The sequence below is a fragment of the Excalfactoria chinensis genome, chromosome 2 (genome assembly GCF_039878825.1).
Source record: "Excalfactoria chinensis isolate bCotChi1 chromosome 2, bCotChi1.hap2, whole genome shotgun sequence".
Taxonomy (NCBI): Eukaryota; Metazoa; Chordata; class Aves; order Galliformes; family Phasianidae; genus Excalfactoria; species Excalfactoria chinensis.
Window position 1 is genome coordinate 44,457,461 of NC_092826.1, and position 24,713 is coordinate 44,482,173.

At 42.2% G+C, this 24,713-nt stretch overlaps 1 protein-coding gene across 1 annotated transcript in view; it reads right to left on the reverse strand.

Moving 5' to 3' along the window:
• Positions 1-24,713, reverse strand: part of CABLES1 (Cdk5 and Abl enzyme substrate 1) — a 65,210-nt gene that overhangs the window by 19,125 nt on the left and 21,372 nt on the right. The window contains exons 2-4 of the mRNA XM_072330160.1: positions 18,175-18,246; positions 15,521-15,613; positions 7,970-8,047 (exon numbers count right to left, since the gene is read on the reverse strand). Coding sequence (XP_072186261.1) covers positions 7,970-8,047; positions 15,521-15,613; positions 18,175-18,246 — 243 coding nt within the window. The remainder of the gene's footprint in view (positions 1-7,969; positions 8,048-15,520; positions 15,614-18,174; positions 18,247-24,713) is intronic.

Below are 24,713 nucleotides of genomic sequence, written 5' to 3' on the forward strand. Positions count from 1 at the left end.
CAGAGATCAGAGTCAGCTGCAAGTGCGAGCATGCAGAGGAATGACTCCTGGACATTTGCAAGAGATCAATGAAGATTAGTGGCTCAATTTTTCACATCTTTCTGATGTTTTAAAAGAAGCCTCTAGCTTCATCATCCTGCAAGCAACGCTGCAGTTATTCTCCCTCATCCTAAGTGTTTTGCAAGTGCTTGTAAGAGTCTGCTTTCCTTTACACATGTTCTTTATTTCTAGGTAGCAAGATTGCTTATGTTGAAAAACAGTAATAAAATTATACTCTTTTCAGAGAAACTTGTCTGTAAAACTAAGAATTTAACTCGTTCTCGAGGAAAAGCAGTGCAAAATAACACAGTTTCTTATCGCTGTACAGATGAAAAGGATCATCCCATCTTATACTTCTGCTCATAGAAGATCCTGGCAAACACTTGATATGAGATCCCTAGGTGACTTCAGTTAATCCTTTCTGAGTTCCTTATTGCTAAGACCAACAATAAGCTAGGTAAGTTTCTACTGGGGGAGCCATCATTTTTCTTCTCACTCCTACTAAGAAAACTTCACCAATGCCTCAGCAAAGCTCAATTTGGATGCCTGTGACTGAGCCAGCTAAATAAAATAATAATAAAAAAAACCTTTCTGAGTCTAAATTAAGGCAGGTTATTGTTTCTTTGGTGGGTAAAAGCAAGCTACAGACCCAAGAGTGCTGGAGAACCTTCCCCACCCAGGCACTGCAGTTTTGCTGCTGGAGTAGGCCCAGCACAGCTTCTTCCTCACCAAGCCTTCCAAATCCCAAAAGCAACTAGGAAAGCAGGAGATGCCTCTGCTTTGCTTGCTGCATAACAAGTGAACCATACCTACAGAATGAGTATGATGGTTGTTTTGAGACCGCCAATGAGTAAGCACAGCAAATCACCAACACCAAGATCTCCAGGACATGGGCACTTGCATGGCACCATGGGCAACAGGCCCCACAGAGGGGGGGAGCACAGAGGATCAGAGCTTGGAAAAAAATGAACCAACACAAGAAACAGTAAGCTTCCTCCGTGTTTAAGGTATTTAGATTATCACTGGCACTGAGGAACTGCACAAACCAACATGCAGTAGTAAGAGCTGTTTACAAAATGCAGAGTAGGAAAGACAGTCCTTGCCAAATAGGCTTTTAAGTGAAGAAAACTTCCTTCCTTCTCTTCCTCGTTTTCAGTTTTCCTGTGGTTTGTTTTCCAAAAGTGCTTTTTCACAAAATTTTCCAGGGATTCAAACCCCTTGAATCTAAATGAGAACTTAAAATAAATCATGGGAAGCCAGTGACTACCTTCAATTTATTTGAGCAGGGAAAATGAAAAGAATTCACATGACCAGCCCAGTTTTCGACATTTGGGGAGCTACCCTGATTTAAGTAAATAACTGTGTTCTATATGTGTTTACCATTTCCAGAAAGTGAACTGATGAGCAGTGTTAGAAACTACACTCATAATTAAGCAAACTGCTGCAGTTATCCCAGATGGGAAGAAAAAGAAGAAACTTAGTTTCTCTCCCTCAGAGATTCTCCTGGAACAGAACCGAATAACCTGTGAATCCAAATTTGTTGTGGGATAGTAAAAAAGTTTTATCGAACAGGCAAATAAGAATCAAAACAGGAATTCTTAGCCTTTGTGTTGTATTAGTTGGATTAACAGAATACAAATTAGATAGCGTTACTTTTGGAAGTATAGCATTTCTTTAATGAATCAAACATTATGATTTGACGTGATCTATAAAGCTGCATGCAGGAGTCCTGCTGGGCACTTGCTCTTTAAATGACAGCAACACTTTAATCTGTGAATAATTCAGAAGCCTATTAAATATTGAATAGATTTATAGATGCAAGAAAAAGCCTTCTACCTACTGCAAAGGGTATCTGATAATTGTTACTTAGAGATACAAGCCTTTTGTGTTTATATTTTATGCTCAGTGATTCCTGACTGCTCAGATTTATTCCATAAGGAAGCGCAGCTCACGAGATGTCAATAAAAAATACTGCTCTCATCCTTTGCTGCAAATAATTTTTACTTATTGTCTCTGTTTACAGGAATGAAGACAATGACAACTGTGGAAAAGATGAACTGCCAGTAGGACCAAAAGCAAAGTTTCCACTAACTGTGACTGACAGCTTTAATGGGTTGAGAGTTTTTGGACCCTAATTAGTGTTGCTAGAACATCTGAAGATTCAGTATATAGTGAAAGGAGGTGGAGAAACTCATGGAATGACTGATCTAACGGGTCAGCATCCTTTTCTCTCTCCAGACATATTCAGGTGTCAGATCTTTGTCTTGATGTTTTGCCCAACATGGGGTAGAAGTTCAGAACTTAAACCTATTAGCCTCTGAGATCTGTTGCTTATCTTCAATCTGAGGAAACAAGGAACCTCATAAAAATGAGCAATGACAGCTCTGTAAAATTCACCTATGCAATTAGTTTCAAAATGTCATGTTGTGCTGAGGGCAAAGGGAAACAGTTTTCTTTGTCCTTCTGTAAAGCTAGCATGCACTTGGTTTTGGTTTTGTTCAGTTAGGTAGAAACAAGGAAAAAAAACTGCCTCATACAAAAACTGGCAAGGAACTTTGTAATAAGCCTGTAGGATGTAACAAAGTATTCCGCTTTACTATGAGCTTATGTCTACTATCCTGATGGCAATTTAGAAGCTCTCATTTCTCCACTAAACGTTTCTGTTTTCTACAATCACAGCAACGGTTGCTGGCTGATCTGCCAAAGCAACTGACTGCAGGAGTGCAGTCTGAGACAAACTCATCCAAAATGTGTTTTTTTTCCTCATTTCGCATGCAAAATGTTTCTTACTAAGAACACCGAAGACAGACAAAGATATTGGAATTTAGATAATGAAACCCTTTGGGAATGCCAGGCCTATGGGCTCATTGATCACTGCGGCTACATGTGATTTGGGATGATAGCATTGAAAACTTCTTGCTCTCAGCATCATCGAACTCATTAGTGATCCTGCCAGGCCTCACAGTGACAAAGTTAAATTCAGTGCTGATCTATCTTTAGAAACTAGAAGAAAGCAGTCTGCAGCATTTCTGAGAATAACACATTTCTTTTTAATCTAACGACTTAATGCTTTACTTCAGAAAAATGATCAATTTTCTGTGCTTCCATCGATTTGATTACTCATACTGTATTATTTTCTTTAACTGGAGGCAGGCTTAGTCAGATAAGCTCCTATACTGCTACCAGAGAGCAATATTCAGCAGCTATGCTTACAACAGGGCAACTTTCTAACCACTTAATTCAATGCCACAAAGAATAAACACGATTGTGAACTGGCTGGTTTTCTAAGGACACACACTATCAGATGCCCTGGATTTTTCTGTACATTAGATCATCACCTCCAGCCCCAGTCACAGGCAGTCATCTTGACCCTTGCTGATAGCTGGATGCAAAACCAGCTGAATCTGCACGACACTGCCAGCTCTACTCCTTCCCCAGCTTCTTGACATTCATCTTCTGGACATACCTTTAGAGAAACCTGGAAGCTCTTAGAAAGCTACTGTAACACCACTAACTAAAATACTACAATAGAAACGATTTCAATGTGTGAATGAAAACGAATGCTTAGTTTTTGCCACTAACAAAAAACAAGCCTGAAAAGCCTTTTTTCAAAACATGTATTTAAACTGTGAGCTATAAGAATGTGTGCCACAGGAAAAACAATTTAAAGCAACAGAAGTATAAAATCAACTAACTGCTACCTTTTTTCCTTGGGGGGGTACACAATACGGTACCTTTTTCATTCCCTGTAACACTGCTAATAATAAAACACATAACCTTACCATCCCCCTCTTTGAAAGTGCTCAGGCACTTGAAAATATGAAAAAGAATTGGACTGCTCTCAGTTCTAGGCCTGTGTCCTGCAAGACACACGGAGTGCTGCCAACAAAGCCCACGACAACTGCCAGACCTGTGTAACATCTCCTTGGAGGCTGAAGGGGAAGTGGTGCCTAACAAAGCTCCAAGAGCACATAAGCAATGGACAAAATTGGTGCTCTTGCTCCCACTACCCAGCCAGTCTTTGCCAGAACTGCTACCTGGAAGCTTGTCCTTCCTTACCACAGATGGGGCACTGCCAGGGTCCACAGAGCATCTCTGCACTGAACGGGTCCTGGGAGAGCAACAGCACCAGGCTTCAACTCCACTTGCTGTGAGCTGCCACTGCAACCACTTACCTTTGACAAAGGAGGTGTGCAGCGCAGCAGCTCAGGGGTGGCACAAGGCACACCTCTGATAACTGTCATTACATCCCATTTTCTGCCAGTCTGCAGAACTATACAGGAATTGATTCTTCTCTCCTTCAAGGGAGAAGAAAGGGGATGCTGAGCTAAAATTCCAGTTCCAAAACTCATTGCAAAGCAGCTCTTCCATCATTTTCAGTGTTGTATTTAATTAAGAAAAGGAACGTGAAGTATTAGCACAACATTACATATGATTCTCTAAATTTCTAAATACGATTTCTAAGTACTCCACACATCCTTGTGTGGTAACAGCATGTGTGTTTCCCAGGTAAGCAAGATTTTGCTCAGCAGAAAAAAAATCCAGGTTATAATACTCTTAGCCACGAAGATCTTGAGTACATTGAAACATAGCAACTGCACGTGCAAAACTGCAGTACTACTGGCAGCCCTTCAACTGCCTTACCACTAACCTGTGCACCAGACAATGACCTTGTATTTCACAAAAACATAATCAAAGCCAAGCATTCAACCAGTATTACTGGTGCTGCTAATATAATGCATGCTTCTGCAGACTGGTTGCTAACCATAAAGAGTTTGTGTGTCTGCTGATTTAGTAAGAGAGGCAATACTGCTGTAACAGTGCAGTCAGTATGGGCCAGCTCTCCCATCATGGCCCTTATTTACCATTAAGCAGTGCACAGGGTCTGCCAACTTAGGTCTTAATACTGTAGGACTTTGGGGCCAAGGAAGGGCAGCAGGCAAGACTTCTGCTTCTTTCCGTTGCTGACAGCCTTCCCTATGTTGCTGTAATCTGGCTATGTCTGCTCTTGCAGCTACTCTGGCAGACTAAATGAGAGTTAAGCTCATTACCCAACTCTTGATCATGCAGACAGGTGAAGCTTTGACTGCCATCACACCACCCACAAAGATGTGGGTAACCTTACAGTAGTCAGACCTGAAGAGAAGACATTATGGCCCGGATCTGTGTAAGTATCTATCTATCAGTGATTTCAGCAGCAGGAATGCATCCCAAGACCTTGATGGATCTTTAATTCTCAATTTCCTCTTGCACAAAACCACTGTAAGCTAGAGCATTAGTTTTCCATCGAAGTATGGACAAAACTCTGAGGAAACAAAATTCTAGTGACTGCTACTGTTCATGACTTCATTCTCTCCAACATACCACTCTTTGGTTTACACTTGCTTCTCTCCAACAAAAGAGAAAAGTACATAATTTCCCTGGCAAATGGTGTCCTCCCCTCTCAGCCCTGGCATGTGCAACCCGACATGACTTCTGAAACAGCAGGCAGCAAAATCTGCCATCCATCACTGGCAAACCCTGCTCTGCAGTGCACTTCCTTTCAGAATCCTGCTGCAAGCCACACTGCAGTAAACCTACTGCTGCCTGGCTGCAGGGGAGAGGGAACTGGTATTGGTATCCCAAGGGACAACTCAAATTTAGTCCTCTTGTGTTTCTCCCCAAACACTCATTTGTATTTAAGAACATAGCTTGAGGAAAATTCTTGCTATTGTAGAGAATGGTGGGTAAAGTCTATAGCATGCTTCCTGCATATGGCTGCGAAGGGGTCACAAAGTCCCTTCCATCCTGGCCAAGAGCACAGAATTTAGCTGTGTCGGCAAGAATTGCCTTTCAGGCAGCTTTTAAATTGATCTGTTAGTGCAGTTCAGCTGCCAGCCTTGATACAGTGAAACTCTTCTGTGCTGCCTACAATGTAGTGGGGGCTGGCAGCCTCCCCAAACACAGCTGTGCCAGGAGGTCTCCTCACAGACCGCAGAGCATACAAGTTGGAGCAGAGGTGGAGAAGCAGCAGCAACTCTGCCCTGGGCTCCTGCCACATGGAGCAGTCCCTCCTACATGAATATCCAACCTGTTCTCCTGCTTCCCTTAGGACTTGCTGTTTTAATTGCAGACATCTCCAAAATTCCCTTCTGGAAAGATTTTCTGCTTCTCCTCAGTTAGACAATAAAATTTACAGAACATAAACCAGCCAGGACAGATGCATCAGCAATCCAGAGAGAAAGCAAAGCTAAAGGATGCTGTCACTACAAAAGGCTACCAGTGTCCCACTCCTACTACCCATCCAAAATGTGTGTAGTAGTAAGCAACTACTGTGCAGCCTGAACAGAGTGGCTACAGTTTATTACACAGTGCCTCATCTGTTCATAGCACCAGCTGTTCCTGGAAGGAGGTGCCACTTAATTGTTTCTCTCTTCCTCTAATGCTCGGAAGAAAGACAGAGGGCATTTTATTTTATTTTATTTTATTTTATTTTATTTTATTTTATTTTATTTTATTTTATTTTATTTTATTTTATTTTATTTTATTATCTTGGCTTTTTAACAAAGGGAATGGAGCTGGATTGATGTGTACTGGCACTTTTTACCTCATCATCCCCATCCCTTCTTGCTGTGCAAGCACGGTGCAAGACATTACATGTTGAAATGATATTTAGACTCGCAGCTGGATCCAATATGAGTTTAATTTTGAAGATATAACCAGTCATCAGTGTTTCAAAATACATTCACTCTTCAATAAAGAGGCCATTTCTAGAGGGCAATGACCATAAATGAATGGCAGTGCACCAAAGAAGAATGAACAAAGCTGCCAATCTGTCAAGAATTTCCCTGATGTGTCATCCCTGCTTAACTGAGGGAAAAGGTTTCCTGTAAGACACAGGAAAGCAAGTCAACTTTCATACAAAGGTACTTCCTTTCCTTCTTGCATTAGAAACAATCTCCCCTTCTTTTGAATTACTGATGCATGAGCAGATGTTGCAGATAGCTCTCTAGAATTAAACAGATGACTGAAAAATATGAGCCAAGTTCATCTTCTGTGAGCTGGATGAACTTGATGCTAAGTGATTTGTGGGTCTTTCAAACCCACCTCACTGTATCAGCCAAATATTTCCCCCAGGCTTGCTGGGGTCTGCAGGCACGGAGCCAACACCAACTGCTCTCTGGGGAGTGGCCAGGCCTTAACCCTCTGCCCCAGGGGCACAGAACTGCAGCCCTGTGCTGCTGTTCTGCAGTTATGCCCCAGAGCCTTCAAGGTGACTTTTCCTCCTCAATACAGCTTCATTGCAAGAGCAAAAAAGCTTTAAAGAACAGCTTCAATACAGTCTTTCCTATTAGAGGTCACAGCCCTTCCAGAGATGTAACGAAACTCCATGGAAGTTGCTTGCGGCTCCTAAGCACACGTGTAGCATCGTTGCCAAAACAATGCCAGCATTGCTACAACTGTCTTTTTACTAGCTGACTGATCTGACCAATTACTACAAGTACAATAAAAAGGTATTATGTTCAGACTTGGTTATTTCCCAGTAGTACTGGAAATCTAGTAGAGTAGAACCATATTCATGTGGAAGAATCATAAAGCTAGGGCTGCATAGAAAATCAAAGTTGTTCTGTCTGCAGTACTTCTTTGGTCAAAGAAGAGTGAAGTCAGAAGAAACAATAAAGGCTGCGGATATTTCAGGAACATAAAATTGAGACAGGGTAGTTTTTCTCTAGTTTAATAGACAAAAATACTGCAACATGTATACATAAAGTAAGAAGTGAGAATTGCAATTTTAACCTGATAATGCCCCACGATGCAAACATATCTAAATGCATTTATCTTTTCTCAGAGCAGACATTTAAAAGCATTAGCTTCTGACATTCTGTTATCTGTACTCAGTTCTACATGCAGGCCCAGAAAGACTACATAGTACGTGTATAAATATACATACCCGACTTGGGTACAGTCTCGATATGGCAGCACTGAAAATATGCTGCAGAAGGATCTTCTGCTGCTGATAAGGACTATTCTAAAATATAAAAGAAAATAAAAGAAATCAAAGACTAAAATTTAGAAATCCCACCACAATAAGCAAAGCAACAGATGTTATCATTGAGGAATTCATAATCACAAAACTTCCATCGCCGACAATTTTTCCCTCCTCTTTTTGTATCTCATGATGAAGTATTGCATAACTGACTCTTTACAGAAATGCAGAAGCACGTGCCTTATGCTGCAAACGAGCAGTGGAGTCCCATCCCCTAAGCAGGCTTTCTAAGAAAAACACATTGATCACATCTTGCTTGGATTCCAGAACAGATGCTTTTCTGAAAGTCCTAGTGAAAGAGAGTCCACCAAAAGAGCCAAGGAACTGTTCTGACAATTCATCAACTCACCTACAGCAAAACTAACAAATCCAACAGCACCAGCAATCACCTGGGGTACACACAACTCAGCAGCTGATTTAAGACCCTGCATTCATTGGACAAAAAGAATAAATCCAAGTACTGGTCACAACCTTCCTCTGTTAAACTCGAGATTTTCAGCTCTCTGTTCTTGAAATACTTTTATGGATGAAGTCAAATTTTGCTGTTATGATAAGCTTTCAAATCTTTCCACTGTTTCTCCCTCTGTCTTCTCCTGTCCTTCTCTATCATCCTTCTTGGCCTCTGGGCATTACCACTGGATTCAGCAACTGCACAGACAGTACTGTCATCTAAGCATCTTCTAAGTTTCACTCTTACTTTTAAGCTTAGTATCTCGCCCTAAAGACTCACCTGCCTCTGTACAAAGTAATCCCATTAGCCCTCTGTTTATGACATACTGACACTCAGGCATGACTTACCACATCACCCCATTGCCCCTTTCTCCTCCAGCACCACGTCAATCTCAATTACTCACTGTCAGGACTAGATCCTCCTCCTGTAAACATGGCATGCCTTCGTTCAATACAGGCAGGTAACTCAACATTTGGCCATATGAAAGTGTAATTTCTATGCCTGCACAGAGCTTATCTCAGAATCCAGGGCGCTCTTACAGCAACTATTTTATGCTTATAACCAGTTTCCAAATCTCTGCAACATCTGCAAAGCCACCACATGCCATTAAATCAAATACCCCAGAGCAACCTATCTGTTTTACATCTACACTATTTAGCCATCAACCTCCGACATATCATCAATAAACTATCATCAAAACTACCTTGAGGTCAAGACTCATAAAACTACACAGACTTCCAAAAGCTCAATAATTAAAGTTTTAGGAGGTGAAGCTGAGCAAGAAGCCAATTCAACTGAGATATAAGATATACAATAGATAAAGAATTATTTATAAATATACCATCTTTCCTCGTTAGCTTCAGGACACCAACCATTATACAACTGTACAGCACATGCTGAAAAGACCCTTTTCCCCCCTAACACTAGCCAGTGGTCTACTGCTTCTCAAACTCCTCTAAGATACAACTATGGCAACTTCGACACTTCTAACCTTGTTAGTGTTACAATTCACTTATGTTTCACCTTCCCAGAAGGTGGCCCACTTGTGTCCCAAAGTGCTAGAACTCAATAAATTCTAGAACTTATTGCTGGGTTGGTTGTCAGGGCTGTTTCACTTCTTTCTTTTGATTTTCTCAGTATTGTCTATCATAGGTCCCTATGAGGTAAGGATTTCACCCACACTTTTCATCTCCGTCCTGTACTGGTCAAAGTTGAATGACAGACCCTAGCAAGTTACCTTGTTCTTTATTGTCTGAAAATCACCTTACACACACCTCTAAGTCTTGTACCCCTTATACTGTTTTTAAAGTACCGTTTCCTTATGGAATCAGCTTAGTCATAGTTCTTGGAAAAGGCTCAGGCTCCCTAGAGAGATGCTGCATGCAAGCGTCAGCTCTTTGGAAAAATGCAGAATGATCAATCTTCCCTCTCCTGGTTCATTCTATTGCACCAATTCTGTTTTCTGCCTTAAAAGTATATTTAAAAGCAAAGTGGTATTTACCCTTTAACACATGGGGTCTTTAATAATGAACATACAAACAGTGTCAGGAAACCCTCCTGGAGCAGATGCAGTAAGATCTGAATTCTTTAACAGCTCTCACTTAAGGTAACTATCTCATATCAAATAAGACAGACTCATGGTGCTGTAGTAAGTTATAAGCAAGGGGAATCATTTCTCACATTTGAGAAAGACAGAACACAAACAAGCCAACCCCCCTCCCCCCCCCCTCCACACAAACTGGCATATGATTAATTTTATGCCTGCCACTGCTTATTGCTGAATGGTTGCTACCCACAACAGCTTGCTTGTTCACTGAAAGCCTTGTTTGCTGATGTATGAAACTTGGCATAGGTTTTGAGGCTGACATCAGAAAGCATCTCTGAATTCAGAAAACCACAGTACCCAGCAGGCATATTCCCCCCATTGCCTCTGGCTGCTCCTGGAACACAGCACTTCCACTAATGTCCCATAACTCCCTTAAAGAAAAATAAATGGGTGCCTTCTTTGCCTTTGCAGTTGGCACTGTAGACAACAATGGGAATCTACCACAGAAAGCTTGATGTGCATCAGGAAGAATCAGATCAGAAAGGAAACAAAGCATCAGCAGAGCCCCTGGGTTGTATTCTTTTCTTTTTCCCTCCATATTCCTTTCCCTTGGGAACCAAACACATTTTATGAAACAAGGGACCCTCATTCTATAAAGACTGTCCAGGCAGAGTGGGAAAGGAGCACATGGCCTCTCCTCCACAGCCAAGTTACCAGACCTCCCCCTGCATCACTCTTAGAGGAGGCTGCTGTCCATCAGCCTCAGGAGCTGGCCTGAAAGAGAACCAGGGAGGCAGCAGTCAGAAGCTGATCACAGAGGGATAAAGCACCATTTGATTTAGAGGCTTGATGATGGCACACAACTCCAAATGAGCTCTCTCAGATAGCAGAAGCACTTTGAGTCAGAGTGGGCTTATGTGCCTTGACTGCCATTGTGCCACGTAGACGTGTTTAAAATTACTTCATGCAAAAAAGTTGACTTCTTATTTCTCATATTTTACTACAAAGTTGTACTAATTACTGTGGTTCACATAAACCACTATGTTGCAAGAGTGCTCTGACAACATCCAACTGTCTGAGGCCCTAAAAACTAATCTTCCAGCTTCTTTAATGAGGAGTATGCAATGAAACTACAAAAATATACAGAGCACAAAGCTATCCACAGAATCAGTAATTTGCCTGATTTGGGGAATAACATGTTTCCTTCAGTTTCTATCTAGGCCTAATCATGTTGCAGCAAAAGACTCCAAATGTAAACATGATATGCATTATACGTATCACATACATGCTGAATATTTCTTCATATGTGACTGATGATGATTGAGCAGCTAGACTTTCTGTCCCTGCAGGTAAAGGTGAACACACAGGCCATAAATGCCATCTTGGTACCAGACATCATTTTGGAGTCTCCCAGGTTTAAGCTGAGCCTATGTGGAAGTGGTCAAGAATAACCATCAACAGCGGTGAGACCACTCGGTCAACCCCTTAGTGTGCACGTGTGCATCATCAGAATTAAAAGGGCAGCAAAACAGACCTTTCATAGCCTATGGGTTCTGTTTGGTTTTGGCACAGAACCATATACTAATGGAAATTTGAGAAAGCAGTGGCATGGGAGTGAGAGAGGAGTATTGTTTTACTGCTATATAGGATGACTCCAGAAATGTTCCTGTCACATTCTTGCTCTGACTTGTTTGTTCAGCTGGCTCATGTTGCTATTTTGGTGGCCTGTTTCTGCTAGATAGGAAATCTTCTGCTTCACAGTTTATGGAAGAGACCACCAATAAACCTGCTGAGTAAAGGCAGTAGGTCTCATAGGGTGAAACCACACACTGGTGGCTATATTTCCTAATCCATACAATTGGTTGGCTTGCCTTTGCCTTTTAATGGGAAATTTATTTGGTACTGTTTTACAAGACTGCTTTGACAGTACTGTCTAGGAAATCTAGTCTTCCAGTCCCTTTAGTAAACCACATCCTACAAATCTGAAGAAACTTGTTTAACCACTGCGTGAAACTATCAACAGGAAGCTTAACAAAGAATTGCTGATACGCTGTGATCTGTGTAGGTGGTTTTATTGAGTTCTTAAATACCTGAACCACTGTTAGACCAATGGCCAGTCCTGCCATTGGTGCTCAACATGTGCCACCCCCAGAGATAAGAGGGGAAGTGGTCTCAGCACCCCAGGGCAAGGGAAGTCACAGGCTGAGGGCAACAAATAAGGGCAGTCAAAGAAGGAAAAAGAGCCCTGAGCTACAAACCACACTACGCTTTTCTCTGCCATGAAACTCAGACACATGCCAGAGAAAGAATAATTAAAAGCACAAGTTATCCTTCAGCCCAGCTATCAAATTAAAAATATATTAGTGTAGGTGCTTTCAAAGCTGAGTTCCTCAAGTCAAAAGGGCATTTTGCAGCGACAGGAAGTTGACTAGGAAAGTCATCCTGCCCCTGTACTCGGCATTGGTGAGGCCTCACCTCGAGTACTGTGTTCAGTTTTGGGCACCTCAGCACAGGAAAGACATAAAGGTACTAGAGTAGGTCCAGAGAAGGGCAACGAGGAAAGACCTACGAGGAAAGGCTAAGGAAGCTGGGGCTGTTTAGTCTGGGGAAAAGGAGGCTGAGGGGAGACCTTATCGCCCTCTTCCAGTACCTGAAAGGTTCTTACAGCGAGAGTGGGGCAGGTCTCTTCTCACTAGTGACAAGTGACAAGGTGAGGGGAAATGGCCTCAAGTTGTGCCAGGGCAAGTTCAGGTTGGATATTAGGAAGAACTTCTTTATAGAAAGGGTAGTTAGGTACTGGAATGGGCTCCCCAGGGAGGTGGTTGAATCGCCATCCCTGGATGTGTTTAAGAGCTGTTTGGATGTGGTACTCAGGGATATGATTTAGCAGAGGGTTGTTAGAGTTAGGGTACTGGTTAGGCTGCGGTTGGACTTGATGATCTTCAAGGTCTTTTCCAACCTGTGTAATTCTATGATTCTATGACAGAAGGGTCATAGGTTTTGGGGAGCTCCAAAAGCCTGATTCCAGCTGGGCTGAGCCTTCCTGCACACCCACATGAGCTGTCTGGGAAAAGATCCTGGGCAATGCAAGGAGAAAGATTTCCCACCCACTGCAATACCTGCACTCCTCTGCATCACAGGCAACTGTGTAGGTCTAAAGGTACTCAGAACCTCTGATTCTAGGCTGAATATATAAAACACATTCACCTCACCTTCCAGGGGCCCTTTTCATCCAGAATGACTTAACCCAAGTGACTGCAACAGACCAGTTTCCAGACCCCATGGAAAAGCAGGGTATGTGCTCAGATTACTTACTGCTAGAGATAGCTGGCCCTAGAGGATGCAAAGTGATGACTTTATATCTTATTTTTAGTTAATATCATTGTGACTCTTTGTCCATAGGATAAAAGCATTTCTAAACTGCCTCTGTCTTTTCTTACTGTATCTGCATTCTAGATAAAGGGATCTTTATTATGATTATGAAGATATTCTGGAAAGTTGTGTCTGTTGATAAAGATAAGAAGCCAGCTGAATAACAAAAGTTTATGCACTGTTTTCTCAGCAAGAAAAATATTCTGTTTTATTATCAGATGCAATAACCAATACATAAGTTAAGCCAAAACGCTGTACATATCCTGCAAGCAAATATATTTTTGCAACAGATGGAAAAAATGAGTGATTTTGTAGATTGTTTACAAGCCATTTATTCTTTCTTTTACAGGTAATGTTTCTATCAAGTTTATGCATGTATTTTATATGCGTATCTCAGAAATTACTCCTTCTCTGACGAATCTGCATAATACTTTATGAATACACAGGGTTTTTTTTGCTGTAAGAAATTCCCAGAGCATGCATATATTCATGTACAAACTGGACTAAAATTGGAGAGCTGCTTTTTAGAGTTGGATTCTACACATATTTGTTGTTTAGACAATAATCGGCTGCTAGTCAGACAATAGCTAAGTCAATAGCTCTGCATGCATCTGCCTGCAACAAAAACTGTTCCGAAAAATCTATCACTTCCCGGAGCCACATTCTGCCGTATTTATGTTGATAACTACCTTTCACTGCATTCAACTGCATATGTGAGAATAAATGCAAAGAACTCTTGCTTCAGCCAAGATAAACTTTCCAGAATTTGAATCACATAAGCCGTGGCTTGATGATATATCAGAATTTCAAACTAAAATAGAATTTTCAAAATAAGAGAGGTCAGATTTAGACTGGATATAAAGAAAAAGGTGGGGTTTTTTGTTGTTTGTTTTTGGGGATATTTTTTTACAATAATGGTAACTACGCACGGGAAGAGTTTGTCCAGAGATGTGGTGGATGCCCCATCCCTGGAAACACTCAAGGTCAGGCCAGACCAGTCTCTGATGTAGCTGCAGGTGTCCCTGTTTGTTGCAGGGGAGCTGGACTAGATGACCTTTAAGGGTCCCTTCCAACTCCACGATGATGGTTCTATAATGCTGATTTCTATTGATTCAATTCCACATTTGATAAAAATCATAAGCTATGCCCACAAATTGTTTCACAGATTATATACACGGTTCTTGGTCACAACAGTTTTATGAGAATAAATAAATGCAAGGGGCAGTTCACAGCAGGACAGTTTTATCTATATGAAACCTGGTCAGGTAACCTATTCAGGTCTGCGCAGAAAAGAATAGGATCAAAAAGCATGTGATGAAATCATCTTAGGAAAAAGAACAGATAGAAGAGGTGTCTTTATAAGTAGGAAGAAGGTAGCTTCTCAGGTCACTTCTGAGACAGATGACACCAGAATAAAGAACCTGTCTGGTTGATGGGAACAAAATAGACACCGTGCCATTGCAGCAAGGAAGAGCATGCTGTTGCACAACTCCGCTGTGACCTGTTAGTGTGAGATGGGTAGTGCACAGCACCACTCAGAGTGTGCACAAGGTCACAGCTGTACCTTGTCATACATGTCCCAGCATCCCCAAGTACTCCCCCTGCCTATGCCTGCCCAGAAGATAAGGATCTCACTTGTCATCTTGTCACAACCATCCCCATCTGCATGCTTACCAGTGAGCACCTTGCATGTGGCAGGGTACAATGATGAAAAACCAGAATCTGTCACATTCATCATCCATCTTGTAAGACTCAAGATAATTTTAATACCCTTCCCTTCAGCTGTCTTCCTGAGTCAGGTAACTCTCCTTCAAGAGGCAGCCCTGACAATTCGGCTAACTCTACACTTAGCCCTGCACTCCTTAATAGACACAGGACTTGCAAATCTATTGACTAGCACTGTCACTGACTGGTATCCAAACAAATAAGGAGCTCGCACTCTCATCAGCTACTTTGATGTTCTGTATTGACTACTCATTTGGTAACGGGAAGCGCACACTGCCCTGATTCATAGGGATACTGAACCTTGCCTGCTCCCATGCCCCACCAGTTGCCCTTGCAGAAGCAGCCTTTGCATGCACAGTACCTGCCATTTCTGGTGTCGTGCTGCCGCATGTTCTTGATAAAATGAACCTTCTTAAAGTTCTTTGGTCTGGGTGATCCTGAGAGAGTCCGACATCTGAAAAATAAATCAGTCGGGAAAAAAAAATAATATATATATATGTATATATATAAATATATACTCGGTTCCCTGCTGTACAGGCAAGGAGTCTACACAAAGGCAGGAAGGAAAGACGAGACAAATGATCTGAGGCCCCCTGTTTTAGGAATCAGCAAAAACAATGAAAACAATAAGTCTGGAAATGACAGCTCAAATAATAATAATAAAAAAAGTAATTAAAAATAATAATAAGACAAGGCAGCAGCACCCCTCCCTTCATGCAGAAAAACACATTTAAAAAAAAATCTCAGCAAAATAAAACTTCCTGTAATCTGCTGTGACAGCTCAGCTTAAGCTTTTGGAGGGAAAAAATAATGCAAAACAAAATGCAGTAGATCCCGATGAGATGTTTTTCCCCCCTCACATCAACAGCCACATTTCTGTATCCTTCTTGGCTACTGATAAGGGAGATACTGAGATGTTTCCTTGTTTTAACTGCAGAAAGATTTAAAATCCTTCACTTAACAAGAAATCATTACTCACTTTTAACTCTATCGCTTCCCATGCCTGTGGTGACATACAGAACAATGGAAAATAAAACAAATCACCTTAGGAAAAAATAATACTCCTCAAAATATTAATCCCTAAATTTATTTTATATCCAATCACTTTTAGAAACCGCAATTAGAGAAAGAAATTAGCAGAGGAAGGAGAGATGAGGCGAACAACAGTCTCTCCCTCCTTCCAGCCTTTTTAATAAACCACAACATGCTGTGTAAGCTCTCTCCATTTCATCTTACTGCTGTTTTGTTCCAAGTCAGAGAGCACACATGCCAGAGATAACTCTCAAAAGCAGTGCAGGGGACCAGCACAGTCCTTCTGTGTTGTGCCTCCATTGCCTACTTTCCCATCCTCTCTAACACATAGGCAGAGCTTGGTTGCTTCCTGGCCTCCTGAGGTTATTCTGTTGGACTCTCCTCTAAGAAAAAAGTTGAGGGAACTGGGCTTGTTTAGCTTGGAGAAGAGAAGGCTCTGGGGAGACCTCATTGTGGCCTTCTAATACATGAAGGGAGTGTATAAACAGAAGAAGGTGTGTCTGTTTGTGAGAGTGAATATCAACAGGAGGGAGAATGGCTGTTTACAAGGGTGGATAGTAATAGGACAAGGGGGAGTGGTTTTAAACTGAGACAGGGGTGGTTTAGGTTGGATATTAGGAAGAAGTTTTTCACTCAGAGGGTAGTGATGCACTGGAACAGGTTGCCCAAGGAGGTTGTGGATGCCCCATCCCTGGAGGCATTCAAGGCCAGGCTGGATGTGGCTCTGGGCCTGGTCTAGTGGTTGGTGACCCTGCACATAGAAGGGGGGTTGAAAACCAGGTGATCATTGTGGTCCTTTTCAATCCAGGCCATTCTATGATTCATCCTATGATTCTGTGACTGAAACTGCAGCCTACTGGTCCCAAGCCACCAGGGCATGCCAGTCCCCGTGGATGCCATCACTATGACCCCACGGCCAGGTCCCCATCACTGTTCTATTTTTACCTTCCCCTGTTAGTAAAGCCCTTACAATATCTTCTTTCTCTGTGGTTGCAATTAGATTTGTTTCCTTCTTCACAGGAAAACAGCACCAAGAGAGCAGTTCTACCACCTATTTTGCAAATTAGCAAACAAAAATACCGCCGCGCAAGCCATGCTTTGTTTGTATCTTTTGCCAATTATATCTGTTTGAATCATTTATGAGAATGCTTCATAACGCACTGGTAAGCATTCAATGGTAAGCTTTACTAAAATAATCAAGTCTTTGTAACAGGGCAATTGGTACAGCCTTTGCCATTAAGTCTTTGCTTTGAAATAGGCAGAGACAGCCAATCTGCATGTGGATAAACAAGGCTATAGGCTAAACACCAACATAAACCAGCTGAATTACGGGTCCCAGGATAAAGAGACATTCAACATTAAGCTGCTGCCCAGTTTAACAGCTGACCTGGAAGCATACCGCACACTGGTCAGATTACTGATCAGCCCATTTCTGAGCTGCTAAACAGTTGCTCCATTTTCCATCACTCCAGAGGATTGCTTAGTGACTAATTACATCAGTCCCCAGAGAAGCTGTGGCCTCTTGGATGCCTAAACCAAACCACAATGAAGCTGATGATGTAACGTGGATGGGAGGAATGAAGTAGTAGTCACAAATCAGCACACAAAGCCAGTAATGCTAGTTACTGAAATAAGATCGTGTACAATGGGAGAAACAAATACCTTAAAAATCCATAACAAACAGTATTAAAAAATAATAACCTTAAAAAGCTTATTTTATTAAAGCAGCTGTGCCTATGTTTTCCAAGTAGGAAGTTAGGAATTACCCATTTTTGTCAGTGGCAGCTCAGCTTCTCTATCAAATCTTAATAGTGGCTCTCCATTTTATAACCTAGAGCTAGGAAGCATGTAATTCCCACTGCCTACCACCTTGCGGGGCGTGTAAGGGTTTCAATACCATTATCGATATGAAGAACATCTTAATGTGCACATTCAACTACCGCCTCACAAACCAATAACTGGACAGGGAGTAAACAGAATCACCTGCGTAATGGGGCATTTTCCTCTATGTCCTCCAAGGTCTCCAGAGAAGATCGTTGGGAGATCAGCCGACGTCTACAAAAAAGAAACACAAAACATCACCACCGATTAGGGTACATCACAAAGTACTCTGAGCTGATGCTGAGTAAACTTTACAGGCCACAGTTAACTATCAGAGCCACACATTTGGGTAATAATCAAGTCTCATTTCTGTTCTTCTTATCTTATTAAATCTATTTGATTCCAAGCAGAAAAAGACAAACTGATTTCACACACGCTTCTGCAGCAAAACAGCAAGTGAAACTTCACATTCCCAACAGCTCCTCCTTCGTTTAGGCTTGCAAGTTTTCCTTTCTGCAAGGGTTTAACACCCACCCACCAGCAGTCCCTCCTCACTTGCTATGTTGCAGCTTGCAGTGCCATAAAGGAAGGGTCTTTGACAAAATAATGCCAAGGTAGCTCTGCAGGGACCAACTGTCATCCACACTGTTACAGGGGACAATTTCCATTTTCTGTTTCTTTTTGCCTGTCCACCCCTCACCCCCCTTTTTTTAATGCCAGTCATTTCTCAGCCATGTTCATCTCTGACTATCTCATCACTTGCTAGGAATGACTAAACAGAGAAAAATGCTGACCGAGCTGTCAGCAGAGGGCATGTAACTGTCATCCAAAAAGGAGCTCTGCTCATCTCTCCAAGCAGCACCAAGCAGTTTGTGCTTTAGACCAGATTTTTACAGCTGAGTCTGAACCACTGTCAACCTCTGCAAAATTCAGTTGTGAAGGAAACCTCACTGTTCCCAGTTTGCTGGTTATCCAGATGGGCACAGGAGGGAGCTTCCAGCACAGCCTCACTGCACCCAGGCTTACAAAACCATCATAAATAACAAAAAAATGTGATGATACAGCCCACCCAAAGCATAACATGGAAAGTCATCTTCCTTGATGGCAATCACCAAATCAGAGTCAGCCTCCTCTCCCAGGTAACAGTGACAGGATGAAAGGGAATGGCCTCAAGCTGTGTCGGGGAGGATCAGGCTGGATAGTAGGAAAAACAGCTTCTCAGGAGGAGTGGTGAGGCAGTGGCACAGGCTGCCCAGAGAGGTGGTACAGTCACCATCCTTGGAGGTGTTCAAGAAAAGGACAGCTGAGGCACTGATGGTCACAGTTAGTGGGCACGGTGGGGATGATGACTGGACTAGATGATCTTAGAATTCTTTTCCAACCTTAATGGTCCTACACAACAGAGAAGTTGGAGGTTTCAGCCACCGATAATGCTAGTATAGCAAATGATAACTGTTGCTTTTTATTACTGCTGTACATGTTATTAGGTTAATAACACGGGCACCAGTTCTAGGGCAGCTTTGAACACTGGTCACCCAGTTGCCTGCTCACTGTTTCAGTTCCTCCTGCATCCCTTGTTAGTCTCAACTCATTACACACAGCACTAGGATTCTGCCTCCTGGCTTCCGCTTGCTAATCCTGAAAGCCACACAAGCTGGCTGGGAATCCCTGTGCCTCCTGGCACAAAAGAGCTCATGCTGAGCTTTACCAGTAGTGATTCTGCAGTGCTGCAGGGACCTAAATGTGGCAAGTTAAGTCTGCATGGATTCTGAAAGAAGCGAGGGAAGCTCTGTGCTCATCCATGGCTGGAAGGGGAGCATGAATAGCTGAGCTCCCTTCCAGCTAGTGTGAATGTAAGCAAAACCCTGGGTATGTTCATCCAGGAAGGTGCACACAGACCACCAGAAAAGAAGCAGCACGGGTCACACACAAGCTGACAACAACATACTTTGGGGCTGCCCATTCTATCTATCCCCTATGCTGGCAGCCAGCAAGGATATCCAGCACAGCATCTCACCCAGCTGTGAACTGCCACATCTTTCACCTCTCCCCAAGCTGTTCCTTTTAATCAGTTCAGTTCCTGGCACACACACAGAAGCACAGCTGAAGATTTGCAGCTGCTCTGCTTAAATCCTCTCATACAACCTGGGAACCGCACCCTCTTTTCACCTAAGAAGCTCAGCAGCAATGAAGTATGTGCAATTATTCTGCTTTCAAATCTTTACTTTGAGGCCTAATTAAGATGACCTAAATACCAATATTTATAAGCCTTCCACAGCTGGATATTATACCAGAGATGCCAACTAATGAACTTACCTGCTGTGAACTAACTCACATCTTGCGCCATGGCACGTATGAAGAAAACAGTTTTGGAAGAGCAAAGCTTTTGAAAGGGGGGTTCTAGGGAATACAAGCCAAACTAGTTTTCCACTGTCTTCATTAAAAATTAAGCACCTCAACTTGCATTTAATATTTAAATTGATCCACCTTATTCCTTTCTGCAGGCAAGCGGTCAGGGCTTGTCTATACAACTTTCAAAAGGGTTGTTGCTTTTCAAAACATTGATTAACGTGCTAGATGTGGAGACTGGCAGTAAAATAAACAACCTGAACTGGCTTACAGCACAAATCACCAACACTCCCGAGGCAAAGCTGCGCCGATACCTATTTTGCACTAAGAAGATCCTATTGCAGTAATAACGAGGGGACAATCCTACTGTTAAGTAAGAGATCAAAACGAAGTAGCCCTGTGTGACTCATACAAGATTCATGTTTTTGGATAAGCCCTTGTGCAGATGCATTTGAATGCAAGAATGCTTTAAAATTTATGGAGAGTGAATATCAGCCAGCTAATGAACACTGAAATGCAACTATTCTTACTAATAAAATGAAAGATGCTTCAGGAGAAATGAACATTTCTCCTAGTCCAAGCAAGGCCTCAAGAAACACGGCCCCAGTTTAACTACTACTCCTATAGGTATCCCCAACCCCTCTCCCTTCACCCCAATAGGCACAGAAGCAAGCAGTGTTAGCTCTGGAAGATGATAACTCCATAGGACTTGGTTGGCTGCAGTCTCATGCAGATTGTTGGTTTTTGTTGGTTTTTTTTTCTTTAAATCTTCAAAGAATGTGTAATAGCACTTTCCCTTAAGCCTCGATCTAAAATATTTTCTCCTCTCATTTCCTCTCTGTTTCCTGTGCAACTATTACATGAGGACAGAAACTACTAATAGCCTAACATCAAATTTCCAACCAAAGCCAAAATAAAAGACACTAAAAAGATACTTGATGCACTGGCATTTTAAATCGTTGTTTTCTAAGACATTCGTGGCTCTGTTTGCACGCCAGATTTATCTCTGACCAGCTGTTTGAATCCCTGTAGAAGTTTCTTAAGACTTAAAATGTTATCTCTGTTTCTCCTTTACAAAGTCAGATTATCATGTGGCTCAATTAAAGAAAAAAAAAGAAAAAAAAAAAGAAAAAAAGGAAAATGAAACAAAGCAGTTCTGTAACCAAAACTGCAAGCAGTCAAATTAAGTACCCTGCAGAAAGATTTGTTGTAATAAACCCATTCATCTATGGAAAATTATCATCAATTGCTGCAAAATCCTCAGATCAATAAAGTTAAACCTACACAACCGTCGGCCCCTTAAGACAGGAGGTGATAAACAAAGCTGCAATCAGAACACTGGATAAATACACCCAGGAAGGAAGGAAGCAGATGATAATCCAAGAGATAAGGGAAAATAAATCCATGCATAATGACCTTCTAGCACAGCTAGGAAACTAGGAAAAAGGAGCTGTATTTTAAATGTGCTTAACTTCTGTGGAAGTTGTGGGTGAAGGTCCCCCCTGCTTCAGTTGAGATTACAAACCTCCGGGGGTGTAGGCACTGAGCAGGTAAGGTCAGCACACAGAACTGCAGCACCCATCAGGGCAAGCGTCTCCAATCTGTCCAAAACAGATGAATTTTCTCCAGATTTTTACAGGGTCACCAAGAAAGTGAGCCTCGATTCATCACCACTTCAATCCACACAGAAACAGTGCTGCAAAGTTCCTGAAGAAGCCAAACAGCACTGCCTGGGATGTGCCACGCTCAACACACAGCTCACTCAGTGGTCAGGGTGCTATCTGCATCCCAGCTCCACGGGATCAGCATAACCAGGACAGCTTTCCACAAGGCTTTTAAAGACCTCCCAGCCCACAGTCACCACAGTAAAAACAAGCAGCCTTTTCTCTCCAACCCCATCAACCTGCTGGCTAAGCACCATACCTACACCCCTAGGTCAAGCTGCTGTCAAGTAACACATCCCTCTGAAATATCATACAAGTCAATTAACAATCCCTCTGAAATATCGTGCAAGTCAATTAATACATCCCTCTGAAATATCATAGGCATCAGCTGTGTGCGAATCACCGCTCCCTCATGACCCCTAACTGCATGACCTGCAACTAACCCAGATGAGGGCCTGCTAATGAGTCACCTCTCGCCCTCTGCCTCAAGTTCTTCCTGGGTTTCCTACATATCAGCTCATTTTCTTCCTATCTTTTACCACTGTTGCACAGGAAGACAAACACAGAAAAAACAACCCTGAGGCTATTAAAAATTACTAAGGAAAACATAGTTTCATGCAGCTACCCAAGCTGATATAAGGCAGTGCTTAATTATGCACTATCGTAATTACAAAGCAGAGCCTTTCTCTGCAAAAACATGCAACTCAATTCAGAACTTTAAAATTGCCCAGTGTATTGGCAAGGCTATCTACATCAACAGTTAAGGCATCTGGCATACACAAAAAATGGGCTGTTATGTTAAATCAGCAGCCCAATCCAAACATATGCACAGGATATATACCAAGAGAATGCTGTTTAGCTGTCACTTACACACAGGCAGGATGAAAACCTGGTTTAAAACCACAACCTTCTGCAAGGTGTCTCTGACACAGAACTCCAGGGCTAACATGGCCCCCGGAAGCCTGTTCCTATCAGGGTACATGCTGCAAGAAGAGAAGCTTTCAGACCTTTGGCCAGACATAACTAGAACAACATCCTGACAAAATGCTTCCTTGGTTTCCATCAACCCATTGGGCAGAAAGCAAGGGGATGAGTGGAAAGCTATGTGGCATGAACACACGTTTCTTCCCAAAGGGGATGGTATCCTACCTCTACTGCCATCCAAATCCCTCTCTAGGTCTCACAATACATACAGTAGAGGCTTTAAAATCCTGCCCTCAAACAGCTGCCTGCTGACCTGTCTGCACATAACTTCTAAACATAAAAAAAATATTGATCTTGCTGTCTTGAAGGTAAGTCTACTATTATTTATTTGCATGTGATTTATACCAGCATCAAGTACACAGTAAAAAAGAAATGACTAAGAAAGAAGGAAATCAATATCACAATACTAAAGTATCCGACTGATTTCTTACAGCGTAGCAATGCAGAGTAAGATCCTGTTCAAAAATTATAATGTAACTTTATATATTCCTTCTAAGGGACCACAACATTCTAGCATGACTCTGTCCCAGTGTCCCTGAAGCATCAACTGGATCTATCTTCTTTAATGTGAGGGTGGCAGAGCACTGGAACAGGCTGCCCAGAGGGACGGTGGGTCTTTAGTGACCCACCTGGATGCTTTCCTGTGTGACCTACTGCACGAAACCTGCTTTGCAAGGGTTGGAGCAGATATTTCCAGAAATCCCTTCCATCCCTTACTATTCTCTGAATGCAAAATCAGGAGCAACAGATCTCTGAAGAGACAGGGGACTGGCACAGGAATTGCTGAGACGAAAACTGTTCATAGACAGTATGGTGTATGCACATGTATGTGTGTAGGAAAGCAGGAGATAGGTTGTCTGAAGCATCCTGCACAATCCCACTTGATACATATTAATTCTTAGCTTTACTAGAAGGCTTTCATCCTCTAATATATGTAACCAGTGATTTACAGATCTACTGGCTTCACTTCCCTGACTCTGCAGCAGTGTGATAGCTTTCAGAAGGCTCATGCACCATGATTTATATTGAATGTGCCAGAACACTGGCACGGCTGTGTTTTTTAGAACAACCATTACCTCATAACCTGACACACTATCATGGCAAGGCATCATCGGGCACCAGCTCAATTAAACACAGACCACAATAGCCTGTTCAATCAATATCAACCTAACAGATTCTACATGTGTTGCTTATGCCTGATAGACTCAGTGCATTGTAAAATGATAATTATTTGTAGGTCCACGGGAAATGCTGCACCTTAGGAATACGTATCCTTAGGATCAGACTTCTAAGAGAAGAAGAATCAAACCTAAAATTAAAGACCCTATTTGAATTAGGCCACGCTCCAAAAACAGCTTTGAAATGATCAAGTCCAATTATGCTGCATTTTAGAGCAATCAAAGTTATTAACTACACACCTGGAAGCCTAGGCTATAGATGGTGTCACAACAGCTGGAAAAAACACGTGCACTAAGACAACTGAAAAAAACCCTTCCACTCTCTCCTGTGTATAATACAATTAAGACCGCTAGTTTTTCCCTGTTTGTTTCCCTTTATTCCATTCAGGGTATTTCTTCAATTATCTATGGCCCTACCTCATAACCTTGCCTCCAGGTGCACGTGCAACGTATTCTACAACCCCAAATCCTAACATTAGATTCAGAAAAGATGTGATCAGGCACTAACACACCTTTTCTTTACAGA